Source organism: Gavia stellata, chromosome 1 (genome assembly GCF_030936135.1).
Source record: "Gavia stellata isolate bGavSte3 chromosome 1, bGavSte3.hap2, whole genome shotgun sequence".
Lineage (NCBI taxonomy): Eukaryota > Metazoa > Chordata > Aves > Gaviiformes > Gaviidae > Gavia > Gavia stellata.
Window position 1 is genome coordinate 15597292 of NC_082594.1, and position 12971 is coordinate 15610262.

General features: G+C 37.0%; 1 protein-coding gene across 4 annotated transcripts in view; it reads left to right on the plus strand.

The window, feature by feature from the left end:
- YAP1 (Yes1 associated transcriptional regulator) overlaps positions 1 to 12971 on the plus strand; it is a 95370-nt gene that overhangs the window by 60391 nt on the left and 22008 nt on the right. For 3 of the 4 annotated variants that reach the window (XM_059818495.1, XM_059818511.1, XM_059818520.1), the window contains one exon: positions 12403 to 12584. In XM_059818495.1, coding sequence (XP_059674478.1) covers positions 12403 to 12584 — 182 coding nt within the window. Of the gene's footprint in view, positions 1 to 12402; positions 12597 to 12971 lie in introns of all 4 variants that reach the window. The other variant, XM_059818503.1, reaches the window with a different exon arrangement.

The following is a 12971-nucleotide window of genomic DNA, read 5'->3' on the forward strand; positions in this document are numbered from 1 at the left end:
GAATTGGTGGCATTCAGAAATTACTTAGCTAGAGACAGTTTCAGCCAAGCTCACTCTTCCCTTTAAAATTGCAAACCTTCACCACAGAAGAATCTTTTAATTCCCAAACAAATATTTACTTTCCTTTGCTCTGTCCTAAAGAAGGCATTGTCAAATAATTTATGCTGTTTAAATACACTTGAAACATATACCAGCTTATAATTCCAGCTTGTCACAGTGATGATCATGACAAAACTTTCTGTTTTAAACAATATGGAGAGAAAAGATCAGTTTTGTTATTTCTACTTTAATAATCTTTTTGTGGGGTAAAGACTATATAATATTGGAAATAAAAATAGTAAATTAGGGATCACAAGGTCTAGATGTAAAAACTTAAAATAGAACTGATATCTCATTTTTTGTAATGTTTTTGAGCTATATGGAAAGCAGAGCTGCAGACATTTAAATAAAATATTGGCCCTGATGACTATCAATGGCAATAGCATATAATATTAAGAGACTCTAAACTAGTTTCTTGAATTGTCCAAGTGATTATTCTGATCTATTTAAGGTAGTATTACAACTTTAGTTTTTGTATAAAGCCATGACCTGTGTGTGTAAGCTTCATTAGCTGTATTAATTTACCCTTGATTTGTTTTCCCAATAACTTACTATTTTCATCTCCTTTGGATTTTAGTTATTTTTCCAGAGACATGGAAAAAACAGTAGGGGGTAAAAAAAAAAAAAAAAAAATCATCATTGTGGTTTTCAGGCTTTAGTTTTGGACTCAGTGCAACTAAATGAAAACAGTGTGCAGATCACTGAGTAGGTCAGGCTGAGGGGATACAAAGCCTTTGAAGCTTTACAGGGGTTGACCTAACAACAACTGTGGGCCCCTTTTGGGAGAGGCATTAACTCCATGAATGCCATATAAACACAGAGCTGCAAAACTCAACAGTCGCTATTCTGTTTTGTTTTTCTGAAATGGCTGCTAGAAATTTCAGAATCTTTGTTTTGTAGGCTTGAGTGCTTACTTGAAACATCCGTTTGCTCTTATGGAGAACACCAGATTGTCATACTTTGTTTATAAACTGCTCACTGGTTTGTAGACAGGTTGAACCACTGTGAAACTTGAGCCCAAAGGTGGGGCGTATATTGAAGGTTGTCAGCTTTGGCAAATGTCCATGCTGGCTTTAACACCAGCCAGAGTTGCAAACCTGTTCGCGTGTTGCAAGAGGAGTGTGTGGGTAATTTGCAACTCCACAATTAGTTAATATGTGAATAAGGCTGAAAAGGAAGCAGTCATTTTGAAAATCAGTGTTGCCTTTTGCAGTTAAAGGAGGCAGCTCAATTATATTTACTTAAGTAATCTTGCAGGGTATGTATTTTTCTTTTCTTTGTATTACTTTATAGTTTCCAATGATGAGCTGGAATTAAAAAGGAGTGTGGAAAAGGCTTTAATTGACAGAGGTCATGAGTGACATGAATCTTGTTTCTCAGAACTATTTTTTACTCCTGTAAACAGTATGGTCTAACTGTAAGGGCAAAAACTACTTGTCTTTTGCATACTGAAACTCCATCAAATGTTAAGGCTATGCAGTTAAACTGAAAGAAGTTAGAAATTTCCAAAAGACTGCATAAGGGTTTCTTGCTGCATAGCTTCCCTTTTTGGGCCCACTGCGTATGTGTATCCCAGACAGGCTTGAGTACATGCCAAGGCTCTTTATTTTGTGGTCGGACTTTTAATCTGTTCCAGACCTTTTCAGTCAAAGAGCTCAAGTGTAACTGAAAGGGGCAGGAAAGAAAAAAAAAAAAGCATGTGGGCTCTTCTGATCTAGAGTGATGGCAAATAGAGACAAGCTGCTAGCTGCTCTTGAGCTTGAAGGAGTTTTCCTTGAAATCTTAAGTTGTACACATTGTATTGTGGTTTATGTTTTTATCATTTGAGCCAAGAAAATAGAAAATCTTATTCCTGTTGCTTTCTCACTTGTGACCTCCTTAAGTCTCTCCAGTAAAGAAGAAAAAAATCTGTTTGACAGAGCTAACTTACTGAGCCTTGCATTTATTTATCATGTGGAGATCCTCAACAAATATGTGCTGTGACCCTAAATAGCATGTGAATGACTCAGAAGTTTACCTTTCTGTGCTTAATATAGGTTGAAAATCCTGTTGGGTTTTTTCCCCCTGAGGATCACCATACTCTTTTCTATCACTGTGTTTTAATATAAGGGCTTAGTTTTCACTATTTTTTGACTACTAACACTTTCAGAAGCAATCCTAGGTGAATTCATTTTTGTAATGTTGAAGCTTTTGATTACTACAGTGATACTAATATTGATTGAAAATGAAGGAGAAATTTCTTCCCTGATACTGCCACTTTCATCAATCTGAAGAACCATTGAAAACAATAAAGCTGTTGAATGGTATGTGCAAACATACTCTTCCAGTGTTCAGAAACAGAAGGTTTGAAGAGTCTTTGCTCTTATTACTTCAGAATTCCCACCATCCAGGGAGACAGCCCTTATGGCTCTGTATGTTCTTCATCAGATGCAAGCTTTGCATTCAGCTTGGAATTTTCCATTAATGTGGCTAGAAAAGAGAGAGGAAGGAGGATCAGTTAGAAGAAATTGTTTTAGGCGGACACACCTACTGACATACTTGGTAAGGGGAATTTGGATATTGCATTCATGCTTTTAAACAGAAAATAAAAGGATGCAGTTAATATGGATCCTTTCTTGGAGCAGGCTTTTAAGACTAATGCATCAGATAAGAGTCCCTGTCTGAATACCCGCCTGTGGAGTAGGCTGGGTCTAAAACCTGAGTGCTCCAAATTGAAGATAAGAACTTTGTTCCAAGTCTGAGATCTAACATCTTTGAAGTGGGCTTGAGGTCTTCAGCTACACCACTTAAACAGCAGTGGAGTCTTGTTGTGGCTCAGATGTTGATTCTCCAAGTCTGCGTAGTTGACTTTAGAACAGTTTTGCGTTGGAAGAATTCACAAACTTTAAAATCTAGGAAAGAGCTAAGTATGAAAAGAGGGTCTTCTCGTGCCAAGCACAGGCAATCATAAAAGATGACATGGGATCAAAAGAATGGGGATGGAAGGGGGGTCCTTAGGCCTGTGTCAGCAGGATTCTTTGTCTAGTGGAGCATCTGGTACAAACATGCTGTCCGTCCTACCTTTTTAGTGCCTTTGCAGGCCTCGTAGTAAGGGGCTTCAAATTACTTTTTTTTTTTCTTATAAGTTTATTTCTTTAAGAGAATTGGACTGTGAGGTTGAGCTTGTGTTTTGGACTGTTTTGTCTTTTACTAGCTTCTGCCACTGTTCATTGGTCATTCTGCACAGATCCTACTGTTTTTCTTAAGCCTTCCAGATAAGTTAATATGTTTTCTTGACAGTCAAAGAACGTCTGGGTAGGAAGCAGGTCAGCTATGCATTCTGAGTGGCTGGAGTTGAAGTAGGAGAACATCTGCTTTTTCTATAAAATTAAATTTCCTAGAACCAGTTGAAGTTTGGAACCGTTCAACTTTATTGCTACAAGTTTCCAAGAATTGGCTTTTGTATCAAATACCATTAAAAGGCTTTTATCTGTTACTTAAGTTTGCAGATGATAGGACTTGTTTTTGAAATGCTACTTAAAATAATTTGCCTTTTGAGGGTACTTAGTTAAATTCAGAGATGGGACGGTGAACTTGAAGTGGGGAAAATACCGGAAACTGGCAGTTGATTTCTGTGTCTCTGTTGGGTTAATGTAAGTCTTGTGTTTAAACAGTAGTACTCCATTAGAGTAGTCAGACAAGTCTTGTCTGCAGGAATTGGAGTAAAACAAGATACTGTGTCAGTTTTCTTGTTATTTTATTCCAGACTTCAGTTCTATAGGTTTGTTACTAGTGATCATACCAGTGTTAAACATGCCCAGTCTTTTTCCTTCTGTTCTTTCAAATGGTGGAGCTGCCGTATGGGGTATGAAGCAAAAGATGTGACCTCAGGTTTGAAATCATTGCCATGACTTCGTTTTTATCACTCCCACTTAGAGATTATGTTAATGTTTTTTGAAGTTTTGTATGACTTTCGGATGGGGGGAAAGGCAAGGTAAGACAGTGTTTAATATCATTATGGAAAGTGCCGTAGGGGCTCTGCGTACGGTAGCTGCTTGAGCTACACAAGTAGGAAAAGGAAGAAAAGTGTGATGATAACAGTAGGAATATAGAGAATGCACATCAGGATTTTCTGCTTCCTTTTTTTGTCATGTAAGAACATTATACCTTTGAAACAAATGAAAAGGGCTTGTTCAGAAATACTGAAGTAAAATGCACCTGTAGATTTCATTGAAATGTGTATTTAACATTTCCATTTAAAAAAACCCAAAACAGCAACCAACCACACAACAAACTGCACTTAAAAGCTTAAGCTTTGGAGCATCTGCTCATTTTTACATTATCAGAAATTAAAAGGAAGTATTCCATAGTGTTGCTTTTTTATTCCTTACCTGTGCAGGTCTTAGTTTAATATGTGTTTCTTCAAATTAGTTTGTAGGAGCCTTGCCAGAGGCAGATTTGTGGATGAGATAGAACTAGAACCCTTGACTGGAAAACTTTTTTTTTTTGGCCTTTATCTTGTCAAAAAAACCCCCCAGACCTTATGTCTGGTCACAGTAGTGTTTCAGATTTTTTAAGTTCCAGATCAGCCTTCCGTTTTTGCACAAAAGCAGAGCATGAGCCACAGTTGGTTTTGATCTGCAAATTCAGTGGCATATCATCTTTAAATGCTCTCTAGAACAAAGTGGATTTGACTCATCTGAAAGGTCAATTGGCATTCGATTTTTCAGTTCCCTGTCTCTGTTTTTCCAGAAGAACAATTTCAGGAGATCACTTAGGATGGGGAAAAATCTTCTGTATTTTGGTATGTGTGTCAGAGAATGTGTACAGATGGAGCAGCATCGGTTTTCAGTGAACCAGTGACTTGAGTCAAAGTGAGTTCATTGCGAATCTGCAGAGGCAGGTGAAATTTCACTGGTAAGCATCTCTTTATAACAGGGGATCCTGCCCTTATGTTAGTGACAATAAATGCTCATTAGTTGTTCGTCGTCGTATCAGAAAGTGAAATCTTGTTTTTTTGGAAAGCAGGATGTATTTAGACCTCTTTACTGAACACAGTTCACTGAAGAAACAGATAAATCTGTCCACAAATATTGTGTATGGATGCAGTTGCCTACTTTATGTAGAATATTTGTATACTAATAAAAAGGAAAAAAACCCCACTTTTATTAAGGATTGGTGAGGGCTGTAGGTTTATATAAGTTTATGCCTGTTTTGGGTTTGGTTTGTTTTCAGAATAATTTAATCCTGTTTGAGAAAGGAGATTTGTTGGTAATGGTGTCTTTATGCCAGTAAAAATAATGCATACTTCCAGTGTTGTGCTAGAACAGGTGTGACTGAAAGAAAACTACACTCCTAATAGGGCCATTTTTTTCCACCATATCCTTCTAGCACCGCAGTTTGCATGTCTCTGTTAATGAGCATGCTACGTTAAAAATTGAAAGTGCATAATTTTGAACATGTCATTCATTATCTGTAATCTAAATATATATACACACAATTATATACTCTATATCTAATCATACATAATCTAAAATTCAAAGAAGCATCAGCTTTTTTCCTCTTTGAATTCAACCATGTTGAAAGACTATTTCAGTTTCTTATATACAGAAAACAATTTTGCTCTGTTTCTTGACAGTATACTGTTTTTTATTTTTTTTTAATTACAGTAGTTTTTACTGGAATTTGTAATTCCTTTTTAATCATTTGTAATGGGTTTCTGACAGAGATTAAAAAAAAGACGCGGATGTGTACATGCATATACACAGGGTTTGTTCCCCTCAAATAAACTGAAGGAAACCTGCATTAAAAAAAAAGTTTTGGTGTTATTTTATAATAAATTATACAGAACCTTGTGTTTTCGCCTAATTAACCCAGGAAGCATTATGTGGTGATTAAGCAGTGAAACTGTTTGCGGCTAATACCCTTATGTAGAAGCTTTGCTGATTAAACTTTGGTCTAAAATGCGGACTATCCTTGATTAAATATATTTTGCCAGGTATTTGCTGGACAGACACAGGGCCTTGTTGAGCTCTGAGTCCTGCACTTTCTGTAGTCTTCAGTGTTTCATACATACAATTTAAACTTAGATGACATTAGTTGAGGTTTCTTCTCATAACCTGTCCTATGCAGTGTGTCCTACATAGCTCTCCTGTAGTACTAACACTTAAACTGTCAGTTCCATTCTCTATGAAGATTTAAAAATAAAGTCAAATATTTAAAAAATTGTTTAGACTTCTAAAATTAAAATTGATTTTTTTTTTTAAAGAATGGAACATGTTTTATTTTATATGCATGCACTGAGCAGAAGTTTCTTATAGCTATTTATGTTACTTATAGCTACTTACGTTATGTTATATTTGCTTTTCTGGATGGCCAGAATATTTCAGTTCTTCTGAAACTGGCATACATTGAGTGGAAGTGCTTTCTAAATATTGCTGTTGATTTCTGTGGGGAAGAAAGTTAGATCCATGAACAACTGCAACAGCATTTTAGTCAAGTTTAGTTTCCAGTGTGTTAAGAATCTGTCTGTGGATGCTGTGTTAGTGGTGATCAGTCAATCCAGCTGTTGCAGCTCTGCATTTTAGGATACAGAAAGGCTTTTAAAAACAATGACAGCTTTATCAAAGAAAACAAAAGAACTGTTTAAATTAATTTTTATTGTTTTAATCAACAGGTGCCATAGTGATAGAATAACAAAAAGAAATATATTAATTTAATTTGAATACAAGTAATTGATAAATGCAGAGTAATCAATCTGTAGTTTGGACATGCTTCTGTAATAAGCTATATCCAATGAAATAGTACCTGTTTTAACCAAGAGACCAGCTCAGGAGTGTGTGAATATTTCTTTTTACATGACTAAGACACTAAGATTTGTTTGTACACTTAAGAGAGCAAAATAAGCCCAGAGAGCAGTCTGTTTCAGGTTTCCCTCTCACTCTAAGCTCCGGGATTCTCAGATTAATGAAGACTAAAAACAATGAAATATTTTACTGTGCTAACTTTTAGGTTGTTCTATAACAGCAGCATTATGAAACTGCAACTGGGATTTCCTTAAAGTAATATAGCAAAGCATTATAAAGAATGGAATCCAGAAACATGACTTGTATTCTGATTAAACAACAGATTGTTGTACCAAGTCTCTCTAAAAAAGCCACTTGGAACAAGCTTTTATTACTTCCGAGACTCACTCTTTCAAATCCTGCTGGTAATTTTTTTTTCTTCACAGCTCTTTTCAATTTAACCAAAGAGGATTTTTGCCTTTGTTGCAGTGCTGCAAACTAGCACCATTCAAAAACCTGGCCATAGCCAAAAATGATGCACAAAACCTGTCTAGTTTCCAAATGAAGCTGAAGGGGACAAGTACTCTTTTTCAGTTCCCTCAATGAAAACATTGATTCTCATTATTAAGAACAGTAAGTTATAGTATGCTCAGATCCTGAGCTTTTTTGTTGTTGTTTGTTCAAATAAATAACATCTTTAAATTGGCAGATTAAAATTAGTTTTAGTTTTGAAGGGTGAAATGATAAATACAAAAGAAAAACCATCAAACGTTCAGCGGTGTCTATTAATCATTAAGGGTGCTCTACAGCAATCTTTGTAATTCTGCATAGGGGAAAGGTACTGTGTTACTGCAAACTGTCGGTGCCCTGGGACGTGGGATTTAAATTGGTATAGAATCTTGGGAGAGAATTAGCCTTTTATGTTTGAGTTGTTAACAATCTGCTGGCCTTTTCTCTCTAGTACTAATGACTGGTAATGGTTTCTCTCTCTTGGTTTGTTTTTTGGGGTTTTTTTTCCTGGGTTTTTTTCATTAAGTATGTAGACAGTAGTCTAAACTTTTTTTTCAGTAACTGTCAAGTATTATGTGCTACAGTACAGAACAGGCATTTTGCTGTGGAGTTTGGACAGTAGAACGTTTAATGTGTAACATTTGAAGACCACTAATTCTCTGTTCTCAAAAGCATATTGCAGCTATTACAATTGACTGTATTCTGCAGATTGTGAAGCTAAGCCATGTTATAGGACGGCAAGATCTTTTTTGTCTTGCGTTGCTGTGTTTTTTAACTGGTCTGCCCCTCCTCCTCCTCCCTCAAATCCCCCTCTTCTAGAAACAAAGACTTGTTTGTTCCTTCTCTGCCTGTGAGGTCTTTGCAGTCTCTGCTGTGTGGGTGCAGAGCCCCTTATTTAAATGCTTTCCATACCCATGCAAGGTAAGGAACAGGATGCATCAGCAAACTGATAAGTCCTAACTCTACTAGATAAATGAAGCCCTTTGCCTTTGAATTCAAAGTACTTAAAAAGAGCTGTGCGTGTCAGGATCATCACAAACCCATGAGGTGTGGAAGAAATAAAATGTGCTTATCTGAGATCACATTGATAAGTATATTCTTTAGAGTGCAGATTTCTGCAGTCATGTCCTCAGTAAGTAATGGAGAATTGAGAATTTAAAAAAAAAACAAACCACAAAACAACTCAAAACCAAAACAAATAAAAAACCCCACCCCAACAACAACAACAAAGCTTTAAAACCCTCTGGTTTTCCCTGTTACTTGAAACAAGATGTGTTTTCCCTCTTTTTATTAAATACTGTGTTGGAAATGATAGAAAATTACATTCTTCTGTTTCACTTGAAGATAGCGCACTTGTGTAATCAGCCAAGATGGCTGAAAATCATTCAGTGTTACTGCTGTTGGTTTTTTGCCCACTGGTTCTTCACTTGAGTATGTTGTTAAGTCAGTAAAATTCAGTTAGCAATGTCTTCTTTTAATGTTCAAACTTTTAGCTTAATTTCACAGTTAAAAGTAGTTCTCTTACATGAAAAACATCTCCAGGGCCGTTTAAAATCTTTTCAGTTTGAAGTCTTTTGCACTTGCATTCTTGAAATAGTAAAAATGCTCAGAAAAATTGTTTTAATGGATTCCTGAATAACAGTTTAGAAACTAGATTTTTAGGTTCAGTTTCTGAAGAGTCACCAAATCATATAATTAAATTTTCCCCCAATATTTATTGATGAATATTAAGTATACACTGAAGTCTCAATATCTTATGATATTCCTGGTTTAGCTATACTTTTACTTAGAAACATTACTTTCAAAATGGACATTAGAAAGCATTTCAGGGATCTAGGATGGTGGAATAAAATGTAAAAGATCAGATTAACATTATTTATTTCTTACAGTTTTAATTGTGAAGTCAGTAGATGGGAAGAACAGAGCAAACTGTGATCAGAGAGAACAGGGATAATAGAAGCAGCTGTCAGAAAGGTAGAGGTATATAAAATTTGAAGAACTTAGCATGAGAGGGAGATTATTTCCAAAGCTGCATATTAGTGGAAAAGAGACCTAGGGAAGTAATACTTGTATGGTGCGTGCAGGAAAAACAAATTCATAGCATGTTGAAGGGATGTTAGTGATATTGCACTTAAGTGTTTAACTAAGGTTAGAAACTGATAAATTTATATAAGGTTATCTGTAATATGACTTGGCTGTGAACTGCAAGAGGCAGGGACTCTGAAACCATGATTATAGAATTGGAGACTAGACCACAAAGGTGGCCTTTTTAACCTAAAGAAAATTGACATTCTTCAGCTTTGGATACTTAATTTTTACAAGCTAGGTAGTTTGCTTTTAACTTAGATATGCTTCTTCCAGGTGATTGTAATTTTCTAACCTTTGTCCCTCTTTACTTTCCACTGTAATTGACCTTCCATCTTGTTTAATAGCAGGGTTTGAATCCTGGAACTTCTGAAGGGTAGCACAGACTTCTGCTTGAGTTGGAGAATTAGCTAACAGCAGGAGAAGGCTGTTGTTTTCTGTTGTCCCCTACTGACCCCTTAATTGTCTCTTTTTAAGGTGAAAGAGGGTAAGATTAAAAAAAAGCAAAAGGCATGGTCCTTGTTTCAGACTTGATAGGATTCTGGGCAAAAAGAGAGAAAGGAGGAGATATATTCCCCACTCCAGTAGTGTCATGTCTAGCTTGTCTAGAGTTGCTAGGTGGGCTGCCTTTCTTTTTGCATTGCACTCTCTAGCTTCAACTTCGCCCTAATTTGGTAAATGTAGGTAGTCTAATTGCTGTCCGTCTTCCAGCAGAGATTGCCCAGTGGAGGTCCTCGAGCTTGTAATTACAGTTCACTGCTCACAGCCTTGCAGGACAGCTGTTGGTGCTGTTGAAACTTTTGCTTAACAGTTTCTGGTGTCTTGGCTCATATGAGCCTTCTGTGTCTGTTCAGCAGAGGAACAGGCTGTCCTGTCTCTTCCTGTTGCTGGCCTAGGGATCACAGCTCACATTGCAGAGCTGGTCGATTGGCTCATCCCACCTTCTTCCTGAAGTTCAGTTTTGATAGTGAAGTGGTGCTGCATGTCTCATAAGATCAACTGCTTGATTTTAAGCTTTAATCCGCAGCAACATCATCTTCCCACTATTTTTTTTTCCCCGCTGGGTCAGGATGGGACTTGCAGGTTGGAGTTGAACCTCCAGCCCTTTGTATTCACTCTGTTGTTTCTACTTGGTGTTGGGATTCAGTTTCTATTCCTACTTCACCTGTTCAGTTACCTTTCCAGGAAGTTTTATCTTACTTCTGATCATACGTATGAAGCGCTCTCACAAGTAACTACATAAAAGATGATATCAAATTACTTCAAGCTATTTGACACTTCATTTTATTTTGACTTGACTCATGGAAAGTGTGACCCACTTGTCCATTAGACTATTGACTTTGTGCTGGACCTATGGAATAGTTGAAAGGGTAGTCTAGAGAGTTGAGTCTGTAACTGGTTTTGACTTTTTTTTCTTTTCTGTTCTCACTCCAGTCAGCATACGGCATTTCTTCTTCATATGTTACCTCTCAATGGAAAGATGAGCTGTGGCAAGGGGAAAAGGGAGCAAGGCTGTGAAGCAACAGCCATTTTTACTGCTATTATGAGATAAATATATTTAGGCTTTCTTGGAATAGAAGAAAAGTAGTACTGTACCTTAAGTTGAACACTCAAAAGACAGTGGAGGCTGAAGGGCTTTTCAGAGAAAAGATGATACAGATTCTTTATGAGATAATTCTCCTTTCTTAGGTTAGAAGTGTTCCAGGAATTGTCTATATATGATGAAAACATTAATTCAAGCTAATACAACAGATGGTTTTCTTTGCACCAGATCAGCCTGTCATCCTAAAGGAAGCTCACTCCCTTTTTTCCTTAGTTCCCACAAACCATAATCCTCATTCCCAGAAAAAAAAAAATAAATAAATCCCTACCACTCTCCCATCACTGCTTCGGCAAATGCATTCTGCAGCATATTGTGAACGTTAACAGATTCAGGCTGTTCCAGACAACAAGATGGAAAGCTAATTCCAAAACTGAAAGCTCCTGAAAATAGTGCCCTTGTAATAGATTCAGGCTTTCCCAGCCCTCTGTTTCACTATGGGAATTCCAGTGCCTCTGTTGACTTTAACCGTACTGGTCTCGTGTTGGGGAAGAATCAGGCCTGTCAAGTAGATGCATCCCAGTCATGCATTATTTTATAAAATAAAATTGTCTTGGGTCTTGCTTTTATGGGGAAAGGGAAGATGGGTTCTCTTCGTGTGTTAGGCATACAAGATGACATTTTTTTCTTCTGCACACCCCAGAAAAGATGCATCTCACACTTCTGTGGGGTAAAAGAAAATGAAGCACTAGCAAAACGTTTCCAGTGTTGATGGCAGTGTTTTTGGCTGTGTAATTCATCTGCCATTTCTGTACCAGCTCTAATTTTGCATGCCAAGATGCCCTAAATGAAGTCTGTAACACTCAAAACTTGATGTGACATGGATGTGAATGATTGTTGCGTGATTTGCCCCACACTGGGAAGAACGGTAACCTTTAACCAAATGTAGTTTGACATAAGTGAGATGATCTGTTTTGTCATTCTATGGGTTCCCGAGTTTAATGATTCTAAGATTTCACATGAATAAGAAAAGCAATTTTTGTATTATTTGTGTCTAAATCGAGAATAGTTTATTAGGAAGAAGAGAGAGATATCCTTCTAATTCAACTTGAAATATTTTATTACCACTTTTGAATTTTTCACCAACTTACACATTTAACTGTTTTCAGAAGCTTTTGGAACAAGTACGTGCTCTTAAACATGAGCCTGTTGCATTGATTTCACAGGAATAACACATGTGAGCATACATTTCACATTCGGAACATCAGTGTAGCTACATGTTTTGTACTGTCATGACTTGCAATTTTATAAAGGTTTTTAATACATGCCTTCTAAGGATAATACTTTCCTTGCATGTATTTGTTTGAATTTTATTTTTAAATGTTTATTGTTTTGGTTCCTTAGCCATGAATCAGCGAATCAGCCAAAGTGCTCCAGTGAAACAGCCACCTCCTCTGGCTCCTCAGAGTCCCCAAGGTGGTGTGATGGGTGGAAGTAGCTCCAATCAGCAACAACAGATGAGACTTCAGCAGCTACAGATGGAGAAGGAAAGGCTGAGACTGAAGCATCAAGAACTGCTTCGGCAGGTGAGGCCACAGGTTAGACACCTACTTCCACTATTTCTTTTGTATGTTGTTTTGTTTTGGCTAAGTTGTTGTTTCAGTGAGTCTTAAAGACCAGTGACTGCACAAAAAGTTCTGAGACCTAAGAAGGTCTGAATTAGTTTTGTTGCTGATACCAGCTTGGTAGTGAAAGCATCTGACTTACCAGACTGAAGGATTTTGCTTTCCTCCCTCATTCTTCTCTCTAACAAAACTGTCTGAGAACAGGCTTCTTTACTATTAGGATGATGACGTGGACTGTTCATCTGATTGGATGTTCCTCTTTAGAATGTATTTCATATTCATTGAGTTCTGAGTCATGCAAAAAGGCAAGAAGTTGGTTCCCACAGCTGCTTTATTTCTCCCTTTTAA